Source organism: Cimex lectularius, unplaced genomic scaffold (assembly GCF_000648675.2).
Source record: "Cimex lectularius strain Harlan isolate CLEC.00 unplaced genomic scaffold, Clec_2.1 scaffold245, whole genome shotgun sequence".
Taxonomy (NCBI): domain Eukaryota; kingdom Metazoa; phylum Arthropoda; class Insecta; order Hemiptera; family Cimicidae; genus Cimex; species Cimex lectularius.
Genome location: NW_019394224.1, coordinates 138,881 through 160,592, shown reverse-complemented (window position 1 = coordinate 160,592; position 21,712 = coordinate 138,881). Strand labels below are relative to the sequence as shown.

The 21,712-nt window shown below is 35.1% G+C and overlaps 1 protein-coding gene across 1 annotated transcript in view; it reads right to left on the bottom strand.

Moving 5' to 3' along the window:
• The window catches only part of LOC106668389 (lachesin-like), an 85,893-nt gene that overhangs the window by 43,616 nt on the left and 20,565 nt on the right, over nucleotides 1-21,712 (bottom strand). Inside the window, exons 2-3 of the mRNA XM_024230338.1 lie at nucleotides 17,459-17,587; nucleotides 6,524-6,643 (exon numbers count right to left, since the gene is read on the bottom strand). Coding sequence (XP_024086106.1) covers nucleotides 6,524-6,643; nucleotides 17,459-17,534 — 196 coding nt within the window. The 5' untranslated portion in view covers nucleotides 17,535-17,587. The remainder of the gene's footprint in view (nucleotides 1-6,523; nucleotides 6,644-17,458; nucleotides 17,588-21,712) is intronic.

Here is a 21,712-nt window from a genome sequence, read left to right as displayed (position 1 = left end):
GATAAAAGACAATTCTGCCCTTAATTGGTCTCATAGTTTTTATAAAAAATTTTTGTTCAGTCTCATTTGGATTCTGAAGCAATAAACTGTTTAGTTTTCAACTCTGTTTTCTTAATTTCAATTTTGAAACTTAAAAATGCCACTCAGTGATAAGGATGTTGCGTGTGGTGTGGCACTTATGGATGATGGAAGTTCCATCAGGTATGCGGCTATTGCCATCGGAGTTCTCTACGAAACATTGCGAGACGCCGTTAGACATTTTCGAGAAACTGGCTCCTACCGATGGCCCGGTTTTGGACGCCCTAGGGTAACAGAACCACAGAATGACCGTTTTATGACTTGGAGAATTTTGCGCAACCGGCACCTTAGTGTTGTTCAAGCGTTTCATCAACTCCAGGAAGTTTGAGGTGTTCAAATTTCAGAACGTACTGCTCAAAGAACATTAAATCAGTGAGCTGATGACTTTTCACCCTGTAAGAGGACCAGAAGTGACCAGAACACACAGAGTTTCACGGCTCCCATTTGCTCGAGAACACAGCCACAACACCAACTCTGTGCGACTCTCCATTGAAATTTCCGCTCGTACCATCACTGAGCTACGTGGAAAAGGATGACCGGGGAAAAATTACAGGTTTCGTACCTTTCATTTCGCCTTCTCCACACCTTTCCAGGCCCATCTGGCGATCGTAGAGCAAATCTACACGCATCTGTAAAACGTACAGCAGACCAATCGTCCAAAGACCAATGGCTTTGTTCTCGAGCAAATGGGAGCCGTACAACTCCAAGTGTTCTGGTCAATTCTGGTCCTTTTTCCGGGCAAAAAGCCATCAGTCCACACTGATTTAATCTTATTCCAGCAGTGCGTTCAGAAATGTGGACACCACATAATTTCTGGAGCTGATGAACCTCTTGAACAACACTAAGGTACCTGTTTCGCAAAATTCTCTAAGTCAAAAAACAGTCATTCTGTGGTCCTTTTACCCTAGGGCGTCCAGAACCAGCCTTCGGTAGGAGCCAGTTTCTCGAAAACGTCTAACGGCGTCTCGCATTGTTTCGTCATCGAAGGGAACTTCGATGGCAATAGCCGTATACCTGATGCAACGCCCATCATCAGTGAGTGCCACACCACGCTCAATATCCTCAGCACTAAGTGGCATTTTTAAGTTTAAAAATTGAGGACCGCGGTAGCCGAGTGGTTAGCATGAGAGACTCTCACGCCGCGGTCGTGGGTTCGATTCCCACCGTCGCCTCTGGCCCTTTTTTCACAATAACCCCCCCAAATTTGAACACACATATACGAATTGTCACATGGCTAATATGCATAGTTCATAACCCAAAAAGAAAGAAAAAAAAGTTTAAAAATTGAAATTAAGAAAACTAAATAGTTTATGCTTCAGAATTCAAATGAGACTGAATCAAAATTTTAAATTCCGGAAAAAGTTGAACATGAAAAATCCTTTATCCTTTTTTGGATTAAGGATTAAGTGTGTTTACCTCTAATTGGTTTTCCCAACTCAAAAAATAGCATAAAAATATTTATTTGTAAAAACAATGAGACAAATTAAGGGCAGAATTTTCTTTAACGAGAAAACGAAAAAAAAATTGGACGGAATTTTTGGCCTGTCAGTATATAAGGCATTAAGCAATAATCCAAGATATAGAATACTGATTAAATCTAATTTCTACACTACAATTTAAATATCGAGAAAGACACATCTATTGTAAATTATCGAGCAAGAAATTAAATTTTGAATAATGGTTAAGGATGGTTAGAAGGGTTGATTAAATTTTGGACTCATATAAACAAAATAAGATTGTAAAAATGTTTACTCTGTACAGTGTTTGTCTTGTTTATGGTATTGAGAGTAAAGAAGAATTCAGTGAAAATAATTCAGTGCTGCAAGAATTTATATTTTATTTACTACATTCTGGATTGTGGTCAACAGTAGGATACAAATGCCCTTTTGCTTCTTTCTCTTCAGGAAACATTTCTGAGAACGAAAGGGAAAATTCTTTCCGTTATCAATCATGAAAGGCCCACATTCGATCGAATTCCACGCACGTTGTGGAATTAAGCAAAAAAAAGCACTTAGCTCTACTGGCTTAAATGGAGTTAATGCCAACAAACGGTTAAAGACCGGTTCCCCATCTGCCATGATATATGGCTGTCAACCCCTGGCTCTCCCTTCTCGACCCATTCTCCCTTTTTCTTTTTTTATTAAGGAATTCATTGGGGGTGAAATCAGCGGACCCGACTGGCATCGGGCCAACGGGAACTGTTGAATAAATATTTGTCTCCCATCCCAAAACCCGGAGAAGACTTCGGCCATTTCACAAGCACGTGCTGCCTCGAACGTTATTCATAAGCTAATAATTCCTCTCAGTCGTTGAATTGGGAATTATTTATCGCCTCTGGGAAGGTAAAACGGATAAACCGTAAAATTTCGACCTTATTTGTGTGTTTCTAAGAATGGAGAAAAAATTACACTAACAATTGGCAACTTGAGCATTCACCCAGAAATAGCTTTACAGTACAAACGTATCTTTATTTTATTTTTTTAAAAAGATTTTGTCCCTAAACAAGCGGCCACAAGTCCTTCTGCACCTCGACCTGAATAGATCTATTGTGCTTCCTTGTTTTTTGTAACTCAATGGGCAGCTTTAGGTTATTAATCAGCCTCCATAGCTTTGCGACTACTTAGTGTAGGATCTTGCTTGAGGTTTTTCTTGTCCTAGTGCAAGAACTTGTTCGTACATAGACCTTCACAGAAGGATAAAATGTGTTCTGCAGTCTCCTCCTCTTCTTGGCAGTATCTCCACAATATTTCTTTTGTCTATACTGCTAACCGGTGCATGTGATTTCTAAAGTGGCAATGCCCTGTCAGGAGACCAACCTTCTTTTATAAGTTTTGCGGATGGTTCTCTTTGCGTGCCACATATCACTGTGGAATTGTTTTTATCAGGTTTTGAAAGATGAATCTTCTTTTGTGGCAGGATGCTATACGATAGTAGGGTTCAGGACCAAGAACGTCAATGTTGCCCCCCTCTTTGACCAACACCTTTCGTTGCCTCTATGGCCTGGCAAAGAGTGTCCAGGGACCCATGGTTGGGGCCGGTCATTAGGATCACTGACATCCGTCAAGACCTCCATGGAGTTCCACACTCTTTGCCTTCACCTCGCTTGCGGCCAGGGCCTTTAGTGCTTCCAGTATATACTCAGAGCCCTTAAAAGGACATGAGGATCTTTCACGTCCGTTCCTAGCCTTTTCGGCCCTACCGGACGTTTTGATTCTCAACATGAGATTTGACGCAACCCTGCTCATGACCGGATGGGTGTTACAGCCGCAAGCGCTGGTATAGAAGTGCCCCGAGGGGCCGAGACGGAACTCATTCTCCGCTTCTTCATTTCGAGTGGATGGGGCTGCGGTAAGCACCATACCTTGTGCCGCATGGCAAAGGGTAACCTCAGATCGCTGAAATGCATCAGCCTGGGCCGTTCCGCCCTCTCCTTATATAGAGAAGGCTCTATCTTCCAGAGTATTGGGGCTCCTCCAGCTTTAGAACATCGGGATTCGCTTCGGCCGCGTTTTTGTTTAAAGTGGAATTTCTAACCACCCTCTAGAGTGCCCTCGGAAGGAAACCGCGAACGGTACCCCCTAGCAACAGGTTCACACTAAGTTCTCGCCAGAACCCTCGCCACTATGCCACTAACAGTCCATTCCCATGTAGCAGGGTTGGACTTGGAACATTTTCTGCTACCCCGAAGTTCAGATGGTTATGCACCCTCCCTGGTCTATGCAGACAGGATCTGGTACCCTAACCCTCGTGTGTCGCTGATTAAGCACCCGCCGTCCGCTCCGGAGACCGACACGACTACATCTTGTGTTTTAGAGAGGTTGCCAAACTCCCAAGGCTACACCATTATGTCTGGATACGCCCCCTTGCATTCACGGGTTGGGATAGGTCTCAAGGAAGAATGCCGAAGGATCTGGATTGAGAAAGGGAAGAGACACGAGGCTCACCTTTTCAGGTTGCACCCCCCCCTGCCACGGCCACACTGTAGACAGCCATTGTCTCCGTAGTTCCACATTAAGTGGGCTATGACTCCCCTGGGTGGGGATAAAAGAGATAAGATGGCCGTTCAAGCGCCAAACGAGTCGACACCATCCTGATGGACGAATCCGAGATTGTGTGACCTCGGATTAAACCTGTAAAGGACCTGATTATCAGAGAACCTATCTTCCAGGAATGTATTCCTAGTCTTTTTATTTCCCTGGTGCAATTTCAATCACTATAACCCCGCAAGGGAAGACTCTTTCATTTTTGGCTGAGTGTTTCATCCTTACTTAGTTCAGGATCCTCTTTTCTGGATACTAAAAGAGTTTCGACCGTCTTTCTCGACGAAAAACCTCCAAAATGTACAGACCTGATTGATTTGATTAAGAGTGCATTTGGGACCGCAGAGAACTCGAGGGACTACCTAATTATTAATTTATTTTAATTTTAGTTTTTCATTGAGGAGCCCTATATGTGTTGGTTTTCATTCTATGTATTGCATACACCAAGATTTCATTATTATTCATTTTATTTTAATTTTATTATGTTAATTTTATCTTAATTTTTGTACGTTTTTCTTCGTTTCAGCGCGAATTCCCTGGCTACCATTTACAATCAATGCTTATTAAGAAATTTTTATTTGTTATTATGTTGTATTTTCTTTTTGTAACTAAAATTATTCATTCATTCAATATAATCGCGAAGGAGATATTATTAAATGATAAATCTATGTATTCGAAACTAGAATTATATTAACGTAAATGGTGTTGAAAAAGTTGGGGAAAGTAAAAAAAAATACGAGCAGTGAGTTAAATCCTGTTTTTTATCGCCTCCGAAAGTGAACCGTGTATATTTGTATAATGAATGCCATAGCTCACCGCGGAGACCTCTCACTTGGAACTTTCTTAGATTTCTCCTCCATTTCATGAATCTTTCATCGCTCATCTATCCGCGGGAGGAGACAGCGTCAAACCATTTCTCTTTAATGTCATGTTTTCGTCTGAGCTACTTCAGTTTTATAACTCGATTTATGTCCTTCTCTTTTTTTTTTTATTTCCGGACTGCTATGCTGATGAGGATCTGCGTCGTTGGATCTAGGGATGGGCAAATCGTGATTGTTATTTGAGAGGGTAGATTTCGTGTGTGAGACGTCAAAGAATACATTTTATGGTTGTTTTGAAATGTTTAATCTACTTTGTCTGGAAGCGCGATGGTAGTTATTAAGCCGTCGAACACAACTTTTTTTGGATAGCAATCATAAAAATTAACCAACGGACTACGATTCGACAAATGCCGAAACTTAACAGCTGATTTCACCCAGACCGAAATAACAATACTCGAGTACACGGAAAGACTAAAACCAGTACCAAGCACGAAGGAGAAATATAAAAATGAAATAAAAACAGTAAACAAACAAAAAGCTAAACGAAACGAAAAAATAGTCAACGACAAATAATTGAACGAATTGTTAAAAAATCAGTTCAAAAATATAGACATAAAAACTACTGAAAACAATCAACACTATTGAAAAAAATCCTTAGCTAAAACAAAACAATTCAAAACAATCTTCAATATTTTTAATACATAAAAAGCTTTATTTAAAAACATACATTACTCCATAAATAATTTACAAAATATTTGACACCGTCTGTCTGATATAAATTAATTTTTTAAAAATAACCACACATAAATTAAAAATACAATAAAATTCAAAAATTGTTATAGAAACGATTGCTTTGAGGTAAAAAAAAAAAACAAATTCCAAGAACATATAAAAAGTGGTCAATAATAGTGAAATTGCCTTATAAAAACAATTGCTCTGTTCTATATTAAATAAATAACAGGGAAAGTAAAACAAAATTTATACTAAACACAGAATAACTGTGGTTGCTGTTTCAAGCCCTCTGACGGGATCCGTGGTACCGAGTGGTTAAGGCGTCAGACTCTCGGCTAGTAGATCCCGCGGTCGTGGGTTCGATCCCCACCGTCGCCTCTGAACTTTGTCTGACGCCTAAGGGGACCGGTGGCCGCAATTGATAAAAATTGACACGGGACTCATCAATGGAAGGTGCGGGATCAGATCTCAGCGACCCTGCATTTGGTCCCAACCCCCTTCTAAAACGAGTTTCTTCGACGGAAGAACACCGGAGACGGAGGCTCAAGTTCACATTTGTGTTGCGAGCCTCCCTCAAAAAAAAAAAATTGGAAAGGTGAGGGTTGAGATAGGAAATGATAGCTCAAGTGGTTGAATAGCAGCGTATCTAGCCGTAGGTCGTGGGTTCGAATCCCACTCGTGATATTGACTTTTTTATCTCAACTAAAAACCTTAATTAATAAAGAACAAATTTTGCATCAAACCTATGAGATAATGGTTTTAAATTTATTATTCACGTTTACCCACCCGTGCCTTATCCGTGTTGATTAAAACATATCCTTCCTCATCTAAATGTAACCAATTTGTACTTACTCGAGTCCTTCATCCAGTAGATGATTGCTTTCGGAGATGCTTCGACGTAACACTCTAACGAGACATCCGTCCCAAGTGGTGCCCCTACCAGTTGATTGGGTACTTGAATAACTGGAGCAACTGTAAAAACAAAAACTCTTATTAGAAAGAGACAATAATTATCGGCTCGATAATTATGAGGAGTTTGACTATTGTTCATTTATACTATAATTTATGACATGTACAGCATATTGCGCTGTAAGCGATTGATAAATCTAATAGGCCAAAAAATCTTCGGCAAACACAGTACGCAAAACTTAGATTTATTTATTAATAGATAGCTAAATATTAGAATGCACATACATGGTAATCATTATAAAATATTACGAAATAAATTTTTTTTGGTTGCTGAAAAAAGTACCGTCATAAAAGCATGATGTTTAAATAAGGCCCCAATATGTTTAATGTCATTTAGTCAATTTGTAAGCTGTCTACTTTACACTCTTTTTTTGCTCGGCAGTGCCTATTTGTAAAAGGCTCAACGTCTATGTTTAAACATATGTCGTAAAAGAGCAAGTACAGAAGTTCCAGATGAACTAAATCTGACTAGAAGCTGTATGTCACATTGGAACATGCCGAAAAAGTCGCATGTTGTGAAACTTATGTTTTATGCTTTTTCAGTAAACTTTTTTTTGTCAAATGAAATAACCGGTTTTAATGAACTGGGAGAAAGTTTTATTTCAACGAGTCAACACGAGGTATAATGTTTCATCTTGGCTACAATGAAATGTCGACCATGCTGAATGAATTGTCCTGACCTTGCTCCTGTTCATCCTGACACACTTATATAAAAAGATCTCACTTTCTTCAAGGCGGAATAACTTCCTAACTTATATCTTAAACACTGGAGTAGAAGATTATTTTGATCAAAATTCAAGACTTGTCACCACCGTGAACAGCTAACTTATATTGCAATTAACCATCATCAACAGAGAATAGTATTTTCATTGTGGCAAATAAAAATTATAAGATGTCTAAAATAATGTATCTATGAACTATTAAAATACGTTCTACGTTTGTCATAAATATTCAATAGTAAAGAGCCTTTTTCTTTTTGTTATGTTCCGGTTCTGTCTATGTTCGTTTTTATGTATTATTTTTGTATTGGACTTCTTTGTTTTACATTTATTTATTCATTTTCAAGCTAGACACACAAAGCTTACACTGCTGATGGCAAGATACCGAAAAAGCGGGGATAGATTAAAAAGATCAGCAACTACCAAATTACAGATTCAATATCCACAAAGAGAAATTTCAGAATATAGTAATACTTGATTAAGGTTTTGGTTGAGATAAAAAAAGTCAGTGTCAAGAGCGGGATTCGAACCCACGACCCTCGGCTAAATACGCCGCTGCTCTGTCACTTGAGCTATCGACCCACTCGGACACTAACTTCCCATCTCAACCCCACCATCCGATTACCTAGCGGGATCCCGCTCGTGACACTGACTTTTTTATCTCAACCAAAACCTTAATTAAAAATTAATTAATTGAAAAGAATTTATTTGGTCAATCGGACCACGTAACCTAATAGATGTAATATAGTAATACGTCCAATTTTAACGAATTATTTATAATTTTAATTACTAAAATAAGTAATAATTTTTGTGCTTTTAAAAATATTTATTATTGAAATAAAACATAAATAAATACAAAATTTTATAAAAGATGGGCATAAATAGGTGTACAGTTACTATATATTTTTTGAAATAATTAATATTGAACTAGAAAATTATATTTTTATGGGTGTATGGTTTAAGAGTAATGCTGCGGGGGTTTGTGGTTGAAAATGGGTTATAGTTTTTCGAAATTATAAGTACACTCACGACACACAAAAATGGCACAATTACGCAGAAAACAAACACTTTGAGCCCTGAAGATGATCTCAGTAAAGATCGAAACGTTAGCACGTTAAAGAAAATGTTTTTCCAAAACCTACCTCACACCAGACCGCATCTCACGATTTCCGAATAATTATAAGTACATTTAGTTAAACTGTACTGGCAGTTCCTTCACTTTAAATTATCAACAATATTTATTTATTGTTGTGTAATAACAGAAGGGGAAAAATAAAGTTTTCATCTTGGGATTCACTTTAATTTAGGATTACCATGAAACAATTGCTCAACTTAAGGGATATTTAAAACGATTTAAGTTTTCAAATTTATAGAAGTTCTTATAAAAAAAAAAAGATTTGTTTATGGTTCAGATGTGTATTGAAAAATGACTTGATATATTTAATTTAATTGTTACTTATGAAAAAAGAAAAAAATAGATAATGTGCTCTGATCTACAATTAATCGCAAAAATATCAGGTAAACTGTTACTTAATATAAAATGTATTGTCTTGTTTAAAAGTTCTTTGTCTAATAACGAGTAAAATAACCAATAATCCAATTAATGACAAAAAAAGTTAAATTGTGCAAACAATTTGTGCCTTGAGTGCACTTCAGTTTTGTTTTCGTAATGGCACATAACAACGTCATTTACATAAGGCTTCATATAATGAGCTCTAGCTGTCTGATAAGGACCGCAGCTTTTCATTTAGTTTAAACGCACAAAGGGAATTAAATGGGAAAATTCTCACTGGCCTATATAATTTAACATAATCCTATTCTCTCTAGTTCAATTTGAGCCGAACTTGTGAAAATGTTCAATATTAAAAAAACAAACGTCGGGTAAATTTATTGTAAGTAATTAGCATGGGATTATCCATTAAGCAGACGAGTATAAAAGAAAGGAATTTTACTTTTAAATATACATACAAAATACATAAATATACATTGTGAAAATAAAATACCTACTAGATAACTAGATATTTTTATGAATAAATGTTTTTTTAATGTCTAATGTTTAAATTTAATATAAGCTTGGTACCTTTCTTTAGTTTATTACTATTTATTTTTAATTGGCACTAATTTGTCTTTTCTCGTTGTGTACTTTATTTAGATCGGATTATACATTTTACTGTTTACTTATTTTATTTATTTTATAATAAAAAAGTCTCGCTGTAAAATATATCAATAATTATAATAATATAATTTAATATTTAAACAATTATCACACCTTAAATACTAGTTTGTTAAAAGTTCTGGGAACTACTATATTTGTGACAGATCGAAAATTACTTTCTGATATTTTTTCCTTAGGCCAAAATCTCCACACATTTTTTTCTTAAGACAATTGAGTATACAAATAATGGATTTCATTTCAGGTATTTTTTAAATAATAAAAGATCTGTTACAATTAGAAAAAAAGCCATTCCTGTTTGATTAAAATACAATTCAAAAATACATCTTCACATTTTTGTACGCATTTATATTTGATTAAATTACAAACTGGAAGCTAAAATCTTTTCCCACGTTTTCAATTGTTTTTCAATTTCTCCAAAAGCTTCATTAGGCGTTTTTTAGATTGAACAATTCCATGGATGAAAATTACTTTGACGTTGAAGCAGGTTCAATTAAAGAAATCGATAACTTTCCAAGAACCCTGGTGAAAATCAAACCGAAGCCCTTTACATGAAAGCTTAAATCTGCCTTCTATATATAGTTTACAGTATATATAGTAAACTGACTAGATTAAGTAAGCATAATCTTTTTGCTAAAAACGCCAAATCGTACAAAACCTCTAGAATTTAGCCAAGTTTTGTAAAACTAACTTTGCGTTATCTTTGTTATTTTTGAATATAATTTTTTAGTAGTTTCGTTTTACCTCATACAATTTTGTTTTTCACCTTATCGCTTGTTCAGTTTTCCTGCGGTTCTGTAAATAACAGTTTTTATTGACTTAAACTATCGAGGTATTAAATAACTACTGTCTATTTAAACTTTAAAACTATTGTTAACTAAAATGTATCTTCATCTATTTTTTATTATCTTTGCTTTAAGGACACACAAGACCATCTTATTTATACGAAAAAAACCTCCACATTGGTGAACGTTAAAAAAAACACCGGTTTGAATGAAATCCGTGTTTGTTCATATGTGATGAACCGTTGTACGTAACAGAACATTGCAAAGTAATTCACTAGTTTCGTGGTCCGCTTGACCAATCAACATCTTACAATTAATTAAGGTTTTCAGTTGAGATAAAAAAGTCGATGGCACGAGCGGGATTCGAACCCACGATCTTCGGCTAGATACGCCGCTGCTCTACCACTTCAGCTATCGTGACCTCGATCCACCCGGACACCAACCTCCCATCTCAACCACGCCTTTTTAAATTTTCCCTCCTTTTTACCATTTTTCAATTTCCGCTCGTGCCATTGACTTTTTTTATCTCAACTGAAAACCTTAATTAATTGTAAGATGTTGATTGGACAAGCGGACCACGAAACTAGCGAATTTAATAATTTTAAAGTGAAGTATACCTTCACTAAAGCTCTCCGTGGCAATTTCATTTGTCGCCGAGAATCAAATAGTTTACACGACATTTGAAAAATGGCAAAAATGAATGGTTGAAAACGTGATTTTTCCAGCGCGAAGAAAATCTTAATTCGCGCCGGAAAGACGTCAGTATAGCGTTTCCCCTTTCAAAGGGTTTAGCTTGAGACAATAAGAATCCAACGATTATCACCAATAAAACTAAAAGCTTTTTCGATCTTATTTTCTGTCGCTTTTGCATTCAACATTCAACGACAGTCCGATTTCCCGTTGTCTGGTAAATTATCTTCTGAAGATGTCAAAAGAAAGGACTTGCAGGGAATAATAGTAAATTATAAAGGAACACTTCAGGAACTGCAAGAAGCGTGTTCTGGAAATTAACGAGGGTAAAAACTAAATATTTGAGCATCTCGAGAATCAGTGAATGTGGAGAAAGACAAGTTCAATTTGGAAACCATTTCCCAGTGGGCGGTAAGTTTAAATATCTAGGGCGCTTAAAAACAAAGCATAATGACGTAACGGCAGAAATAAAGGCAAGCATAGCGGTAGGAAATAGATGCAAAAGGCTCTACAGTTCAACGACCTATCATATCAGCCAATGTACGCTAGCGAAACATGAGGAAAGAAAGTGAAAAGTTACGTAGGATACGTAGGATAGAAAGAAAAGTACTATGAGAAATATTTGGCCCGAAGTATGTAAACGGCGAAGGGAAGTACATGACTGCAAGAATTAAACCAATTATTTGGCAAGGTCATGTCTTGGGTGGAGAATGCCTCAAGATCGCTTTCGAAGGGAACTCCTATATGGGAAGCCAGGACGCTCAAGAATACTAGGACGCCCTCGGTTAGGTGGTTGAACGATGTGGAGGAGGATCTTCGCCGGAATGGTGTAAGGAGATGGCGCCTCAAGGCCGAAGACCGAAACGAATAAGGAAAACTTTTTAGGAAGTCCAGGTCCTACTCTAAGGACGATTAGTAAGTAAGGGAATAATACAGATCGAAATATTGCTCCAAGAAGCCGCCACAAAAGCACAAAAATCAAGCTTTAAAGCTTGTGAATTCTAAAATAAACTGTTATGTTCAAATAAGAAATAAACCGAATTGGTTTCATTTTTTTAAATTCTAGGACATTCATAAGCAGTTCGTAGAAAAAATATTCGAACAAACAAAGGTTATGAAAATGACGAACTCACTTGTTTCTTGCGAAACTGTAAAAGCTAATATTAGTAATTTTAAGAAAATACTTCCAGCTGGGATTCTTTTTTTTGGAAACACCATTTTGCAGAATAGTCTAACTAAGTTTTAAGAAAATAAAATAAAATATTGCAAATGTTTTGTTCTTGTATTTTAATTACTAACTGAAGTAACTTATTTTTGTTCATGTAGTGAATTAATCCATTTGGTATATGCAATAAACCACAATCTGTGAGCATTGTGCTGTACTTACAGTATGATTAGTCGGCAATTAATAAATTTAAATACTTATTGTTTTATTTCATGAAATTAAATAAATTTCTGTTGGCAGTTCTATTTTCAGTTTCTGTTGGCTTATATCGTAACGATTTTTTATTTTCCTACTAATGATTTTTTGAAGTTTTACTTTAGATGCCAGGTTTTTTTATTTAGTTTGGTTCTTCAAGTGTCAAATTCTCGTTGCCCTTAGGGGGAAAATTTGAACTGCCAAATTTTCGAGTTTCTTTTGAACACGCTGGGACTGCCGTGTTATTTTCTGAATTTAATTACATAATAATACAACGGCGGATACACGGGTTTCCCGAAATCATGCAAAAGCCGAGTGAATGAAATCCAGCCGAGAAATTTCTCGTGCCCTGCGTTAAAATCAAAGTACCCAATGGAATTAAAACTTGCAAGCGCGTTGACAAAATTTTGAAGTAAACCTCGGCCTCCACCCAAAACGAGCGGAATACGATCAGAGGTGAAGACGCCCAGGTTCTCCGACGTATAAATACAAATAAAAGCCGAGAACCGTTGGCAACGCCTGTTATAATGCTCGTTAATCAGGTTGATCACGTTAGATAAGAGATAAGCCTGGCTTTTCCTTAATTAAATAGAATTCCTTTTCCTCCCTTTCACTTTTTGACTTTTAGTACAAGATCCGGGCTCTACCTTTTAGAGCGTAAATTTATTTCACGATCACTGATACACTAAAATCCAAGACAAATTCAAGGAAAACGTGGGCCGTATAACAAATTTAAGCGTAATTCAGTCCTTTCCACAAATTATTCGTTCCAGATTTCCAATCATTATGGAGGTTTACTCATAACTAAATTTATATTTTTGTTATAGGTTCTTTTGTCAAATATGCGAACGCAATTTTGATCTTGTACGTCTTTGTACATGTCTTCTTATGTAAAGTCTTGGTTGAAACGAAGAAGCTAGTGTCACGAGCGGTATTCGAACCCAGTAGCCAAAAGTCGTGGGTTCGAATCCCGCTCATGACATTAGCTTTTTCATTTCAACCAAGACCTTACAGAGAATGATTAAATATGTATAACATTGACATTATTGTAATAAAAATATAATCTTTTTGTCTTAATAATTTAGTCTTACAATAAGCATTTTATTTCTTGAGATATTGTTAAGCCTCAGAAAACGGTTTATTCGTCAATTTGTTTTATTCATAGAAAATAATATAATATAATCACTTGTCTAATGTTGATTTACGATGACTGAACAATAAAAATTAACCAATTTATCTCTTCCTTGATTAAAAGAAATGGCCATGAATATTTTAAATGTTTAACAAACAAAATGTCGAACTAGAGAGAACACAAGTACACTTGATGTAAGTTTAAACAAGTGCTTGTAAGTTTTTTGTAATAAGGAGGACTTGTTTATTACAATTTTTTTATAAGAAATTTTTTTAGCACAAATGTTACGTTTATGTTAAAGTATGTATATTTGTTTTATGTTTTAGCCTAAAAATTGCTGGTGAGGTAGGCTAAACCACCAACGCTCTGTTGTCTTGCCGAACTGTATCATTCTGCGCCTTTTTCATCTGTTTCTTTTACTTAGTTAAAAAAAATATGTTTGTTTTTGTCTGGCGTAGAATTTTTCACACTAGTCCACGAATCATATTGTCAAGTTTCCTAGTACAAAGAGGTTTTCTATATCTGGAAATAAAATTTCCTCCGCGTTCTCGTGGGAAAATCGATTCGGAATTAAATCCGGACCGGCATAAAAGGGACAAAAAATAAATTATTGAATTAAACTAAATAGCAATATTGTATGGCATGAATTAAATGGAAAGAATACGGATTAATTAAATAAAATGAAAGATTATAAATAGCGCATTATTATTCAGAAAACACACGATTAGAATATGAGTGAAAATTCAAGTTATGAAAAATAAACAAAATATAAATTCAATATTAAAAATAATATAGATTATTAAAAAAATATATTAAGAAAGGGCAGCAACCCATTTAAGACGAAAACATTAAGAGGACTTAATAAGAAGGAGGAAACAAATGACCCTCATTGACTGGATTATTGAGTGGGGCCGGTACTGAAGTGATTTATTCCAATAACAGCGGTCCTTCCTCTATTTGAAATGAGAGCGATTTCTCCGATCAGAATTAGGGCCAATAAATATGTGATTAGGGCCGATGACTGGTAGAAAAGTTACCCGCGTACATGTATGTTTTCCGACTGGCGAACTTATCTAACAAAAAGGACATTATGGGAAGACTCTAGATTATAATAAGTATATTGATGGAGAATAAAAACTTTATGGATATTGTGAATGAAACAGGTTTTCGATGGTTAATGAAAAAATAATTGGAATCAAAATTTAAATTAAATATAGGAAATATAAGTGTAAAGCTGCATAAATACTTACACTGCTGTCAGTATTTTTAGTATATGCTGCATTGGTGAACATCAGTTTTGAAAAGAGTGCTCCGCGTGAACTCTGTTTATTTAGTGTATTATATTGTTATAAAGATTACAGAAACCAATTTTGTTTTATAGGTGTATATATATATATAGGTATAAATATATATACATATATTCATATATATTTATATATCAATATTACATCATAATTGTACAAAATATAATTTATTCTGTGTGGTGTTTAGTGACCGTTACTTGATGATTATTTGGAGGGCGTGAGATGCGGTCTGGTGTGACGTAGGTTTTAGAAAACATTTTCTTTACCGTGCCAACGTTTCGATCTTTATTGAGATCATCTTCAGGGCCTGCGATTTATAAACATTACTTAAATTTTACAAATACATGAAGGATGTGAAAAAATGAATTTATACAATGCTAGAAAATTTTAGATTAAAAAAAAGATAAAATGCTAGAAAATTTTAGACTAAAAAAATGAATTTATACAATGCTAAAAAATTTTAGATTAAAAAAATTATAAAATGCTAGAAAATTTTAGATTAAAAAAAGAACTTATGCAGTTAGAAAATTTTAGACTAAAAAAATCAATTTATACAATGCTAGAAAATTTTAGATTAAAAAAATTATAAAATGCTAGAAAANTTTTAGACTAAAAAAATTTAATTTATAGAATGCTAGAAAATTTTAGATTTAAAAAAATGAATTTATACAATGCTAGAAAATTTTAGATTTAAAAAATTATAAAATGCTAGACAATTTTAGATTAAAAAAAGAACTTATGCAATGATAGAAAATTTTAGACTAAAAAAATTTAATTTATAGAATGCTAGAAAATTTTAGATTCAATCATACTATTTGTACTCACTCAAAGTGTTGTTTTCGGTGTCGATATGTCATTCTTGTTTGTCGGGTTGATAGTGCCAGTGAGGTATCGATATTTTATTTTATGTAGGTTGGATTTTGAAGGGGTGGGGGAAGGAAGTCGGTATAGAAAGACATTTTTATATGAGGAGTCGGCTTCTTTAATGTGAAATAGTTCGGCCTGATTATCTTTTCAGGATTGTATAGACAGGGATAATTAGGGGACGGAAAGCCAAATTGTAGAAGAATTAGACTATGTAGAAATGTTTTATGTGTGGAATGTTACAATTGTTTTATATGTTGTATTATATGTTTTGTGTGATGTGATGAATATATATGTATGTTATCAATATTGAATTTGATTAATGATATTGGCGTAGCTGCGACTGAGTTTGCATGTGTCTGTTCTGTAATTGATGCTGTGTTTATCCCTGTTGATGCAAAACATTTCTAAAAATTTACGTTTGTGTTTGTTTTGTTCTGTGTGTAATATTTTTGGATTGTTGAAGTCGAAATTGTGTTGGTGTTCAAAGTGGTGGATAGCCAGTGCTGTAGGATTTTGTTTTGGTTTTTTGCAATCATAGATATTTTGATTTACTCTCTTATCGAGATACTGGAATGTAATACCAATGTAAATTGCCGGACAACCGGTTTTGTAATCTATAATTGTCTAACATTGTATAAATTTGTTTTATTTTAATCAAAATTGTCTAGCATTGTATAAATTCATTGTTCAAATCTAAAATTTTCTAGCATTGTATAAATTTGTTTTATTTTAATCTAAAATTTTCTAGCATTGTATAAATTTGTTTTATTTTAATCTAACATTGTCTAGCATTGTATAAATTTGTTTTATTTTAACCAAAATTTTCTAGCATTGTATAAATTTATTTTTTTAATCTAAAATTTTCTAGCATTGGATAAATTCCATTTTTTCACATGCTACATGTACTTGCAAAATTTAAAAATTGTTTACAAATCCCAGGCCCTGATGGTGATCTCAATGAAGATCGAAACGTTGGCACGATAAAGAAAATGTTTTTCTAAAACCTACGTCACACTAGACCGCATCTCACGGCCTCCAAATATAATTTATTAATAAATTTTGTTGTACAGAACTAAATCAGTATATTGTCAAGCCCTACTAGAAGATAATTATATAAATATTGTAAAATAAAACGTAATGATTTACAATATCAAATTTAGTGTTTAGATCGTGGATAATTGATTTCTTAATTATTATGGCAAGTTGACGTAGAAGAAAAAGTAATCTTATTTCATTGTTTTTAATGTTTGAATTTTTTAACGCTGATTATAGTCTGTTGTGTTGTGACTTCTGTCCAATTACTTGTATGTCATGTGCTACACTGTCTATAAAGTGTATACAGGGTGGTGCAAATTGTGCATAATGAATTGCCCGAGGACAAATCGTGTAATGGGATGAAACGTTTATACGGCGCTAAAGGCCGACAGTTCGGCACGACAATAAAGCATTGCGGGTTTAGTCTCTCCTTATAAATGATTTCAGTTACATTACAATTATGTATATTTACATTATTCCCACGTACACATAAAAACATAAACAAGTATAAATAAATGAACGAAAAATTGCTAGATGAGAATAAAATTACTTGACCTGCCTACAAGTATAAATTTAAATTTTGGAGTGAAACGCGTATTTATATTGCATTTATTGCATTAGTTGTTTTATTTAAATTTATCATTTTGTTATGTTATATAAAAAAAGGCTTAGAAGTTCATAGTGATTACTTACAGTGGACATTGATCGATATCCTTTTGCTAACTGCTGGTGGCACGCCGTTGGAAGCCATGCACATGTAGTGGCCCATGTCCGACCGGGACACCCTCGTCAGTCTTAGCTGGCTTCCTTCGTGTACCAGAACTGGAACAAGAACGTTCACAAACATTATTAATTTCGGTGAAAGTGTTGATCGACGAAACGTTGCCCTCATTGTATACCATTGCAACAGTATTACCGCGGAGTGTTGACATTCAGGATAATTCTGCTTAAATTGTACAGTTCTTGGTAATGTATTCAGTTAGTCCCGGTTGACGATTACCAGCCCGAAGGCCATGGAAGTTCTGCTCTCTCTGAATTATTTTACGTCCCTCTTCTTCTTTTAACGCCGTGATGTTTTTTTAAGGGAATGAAGTATAAATAGAAATTAACCTTCATTCTATACCCCTTTGAATAAAATGAGGTCTAACTAAAATAATATGCTTGTGGTAAAGAACGGTTTTCCTTGAAACCCTTTTTATCAAACAATTTTCAAAACACTCTTACGTATGCTGGGTAAAAATTCATTAAAATTTAATGAAACTCTGTTATTTATTTGCTAAATATTTTATTGCTTTTCCGTATTCACAAAACCTAGGTCAAATTACAATAAATAAAAGTAAACCAAATATAAATTCCAGCTAACGGGAATATTATTGTAATATAAAATATATTAATACATTCATTGAATTATTTGTAAGTAAAATTGATTGAATGATACGAACTCTTCTAAAATACGCGGAAAAATAAAATCACTGGTATAAAATTAATCCAACCTTGATTAAATAGTTACTTAATTAAATAACTTATTTATCGATTTGTTGGACTCGTGAAGAGCGGTCAAGATTTCTCGACCACACCTCACGAATCCAATGAATTTTTAAACAACCGGTCACTAAAAAACACACACCTATTTAATAATAGAACACCGAACAATTTAGGTGACGTCATATTCCGCACCATGTAGTACACACACACCCACACAACATACTCGTGTAGAGCGAGCGGGAGAGAGGGTGAGGAAGATAGATCGATAGATAGAAAGATAGAGATAAAGAAAGATAGATATATAGGAAGGGAGGGAGAGAGAGAGAGAGAGAGAGAGAGAGAGAGAGAGAGAGTGAGTGAGAGAACGAGGGCGAGAGCGAGAGAGAGAGAGAGAGAGAGAGAGAGAGAGAGAGAGAGAGAGAGAGAGAGAGAGAGAACGAGAGCGAGAGCGAGAGAGAGAGAGAGAGAGAGAGAGAGAGAGAGAGAGAGAGAGAGAGAGAGTGACCTTTTTAAATGCTAAAAGCTTACATAATGTTCATTTTTATTGGAATAATTTTTTTGGTCGATGATGGCATCTAAATACCATTTTTTAAAATTTAATTTTATTTTATTTTCCTGGCTCAATGAATTTTCTTTGCAAAATTGCAAAGTGAGTCTTACATGCAGACATGCTCTTAACCCTGTGGCTAATAGTCGCCCTGAAATAATCCATTGCTGGACCACAGAGGAAAAAGAAAATCGCGGATTTCAACGGGCCAATTCGACTGAACGAAATTGAAACGGCCGGGGAAATGATGGGCGCTGTGGAAGTGTAAAAGGTTCAATTAACGGAAGAGCGTTTTGACCTGGCGGGGGTTGGCTACATGGGAAATGATAACCGAGGGAGATAACCGCACACGGAAAGGGTAACATCATCGGATGTGTCGCAATTGTTCGCGTCGACGGACAAATATATCACGGTTATTTATTCCAGAATTAACACGAATAAAGTTACACTTCCTGGAAAAGGGCTGTTTGTTCCGCTTGGACCATTTTCCCGGCGATTAAACTCGACCTTTGTAAAATGCTCAAACTTCCCTCAACCAGCTTAAAGATTTTTCAAACGTCTTCGCAGATATTAGCCTAAGAAGATAACAGTCTATAATTCAATTCCTTTATTTTAAGGGCCAAAGTTTTAACAACGTTTTCTTTATGTTGATTTCATACTGGACGACTAAAGTTTTTAGAAACAACATTAAATAAAGAAATATGAATAGTACGCATACTCGATAAAAAAACATATACTTTTTATACATTTTTAACGTCGCTATTTCAAGTACAAGATTATATGAACCATCGGGGTGTTGGTGTTGTTGAAATAAGCCCAATTGTAAATATGGTATATATCATGCGGGTCTGACTTCGAAACCGAGATCGTGACCTTACAGTGATGATCACCGTATCAACATCAATGTCTTTTTAAACATTTTGATTGTCTAAAGGAGGGCTTAAATCTAAAAACTTTTTAATTTAGTTAAAAATCCATTAACTATTAGACATATTCTTGGGGTTAGTAATCTTGTAGTTTCATAATTTCCGATGGTTTTTGTCTGCCTATCCTTTAGGTGCGTTCCGGCTTCCAATAAAAATGGCGTCAACAAAAGAAAACCGCGAGGACGTGCACACACACTCACCCACTGCACACGCGCGCTAGAGAGAGAGAGAGAGAGAGCGAGGGGGTGAATGGTAAGAGAGAGAAAAGAACATAGAAGAAAGAGAAAGTGTGATAGAGGAAGAGTGACAAAGAAAAAGAGAGGGAGAGAGAAAAAGAAAAAGAGGGAGGTATGGTAGAGGAGATGGTAGAGGTAGAGAGAGTGAGAGAAGGGAAGAGAGAGAGAGAGAGAGTGCGAGGGGGTGAACTGTAAGAGAGTGAAAAAACGTAGAAAAATGAGAAAGTGCGATAGAGGAAGAGTGAAAAAGAAAAAGAGGGAGGTATGGTAGAGGAGATGGTAGAGGTAGAGAGAGTGAGAGGAGGGGAGAGAGAGAGAGAAAGAGAGAGAGAGAGAGAGAGAGAGAGTGCGTGCGAGGGGGTGAACGGTAAGAGAGAGAAAAGAACGTAGAAAAAAGAGAAAGTGCGATAGAGGAAGAGTGAAAAAGAAAAAGAGGGAGGTATGGTAGAGGTAGAGAGAGTGAGAGGAGGGACGAGAGAGAAAGAGAGAGAGAGAGAATAAGAGAGCGCGAGAAAGAGAAGAGAGAAGGAGAGAGTGTAAATAGATATACAGATAAAAAGTGTGAATAGATTAATAAAACGAGTAAGCAATAGGAAGAAAAAGTGAATGAGAGATAAAGGGTAAGAAAGAGAGAGTGAGAGAGAAAGAGAGAGAGAGAGAGAGATTCCTAACTCAGTAACGAAAAGAAAGCATATATATTTCAATCTAAAGAGGCAAATAGATAGAGACTCACGCTATTTCTATGCGCAGACAGAGACGAACAGTAAGAGAAGCTACAGATGGATTGGTATTGAGAGAAAGACAGTAAGGTAGAGGGGCCATTTCACTAATTTCACTTCAACAAAATATATAGGTCATCCGCCCAAAAAGAAATATATATTTATTTATGTTTGTAAAAAATTGAATTTCAGAAGTTTTCATCTTTTACATGTTGTATTTTGATGTCGCCCGTCGTCCGACGATAAATTCTACAATAGATTATCATCGCAAAGGGGTTTAAAGTGTTATGTAGATATATCGACCGCTTTTCATTCTCGAATAACCTGGATGAAAAAGCAACAAATTCAATAGTTATCTGCCAAGCATTTAACCTATTTTAATGTTATTAAGGGTTTTATAACCACTAATTTATTCAAGGTTATTAAATTTTTAATAAAATGGTCTTTAAAGATAGACTCAATCTCAACATTGCCTAGGAGTATAACAATACATCACAGTTAGTTCAATAGTGTTAACAACTTAATTCTACGTCAATGTGTAGACAGCGTTAATATTGTTTTGCTCTGACGATGACCTTAAAATAAATAGGTCAAAAACAACAACATAATAATTGCATTTATTTTTTTTTAATTTTAATGTTTTTTACATCTAGACCCTATCGAGTCGATCCGGCTGACCCTAGCCCCACACTCTTCAATTGTGTATGAAAATTGTTTTTGTACGGAAGACCCTGGATGCGTTGAGTATTTCGAATTAAATTTTCTCCATTTAATTATTTTTTAATACAGACTTATAATAATATATTATTTAGTTTTAATAGTTTAATATCTTTATCACTGAGTCTTGGGATTGCAAAAATTTGCTTTTTTTAACGTGAAGACTTGTCTAATAAATTATTTTATTTTATTACTTTGCATGTAATAAAATATATTTGATTTGTGATACATTTTTATTTTTATTTAGCCCTTTTAATAGAAATGAATTTTATTTTGTTAAATTCACTTTTTTTGTTTTGTGGTCCGCTTGACCAATT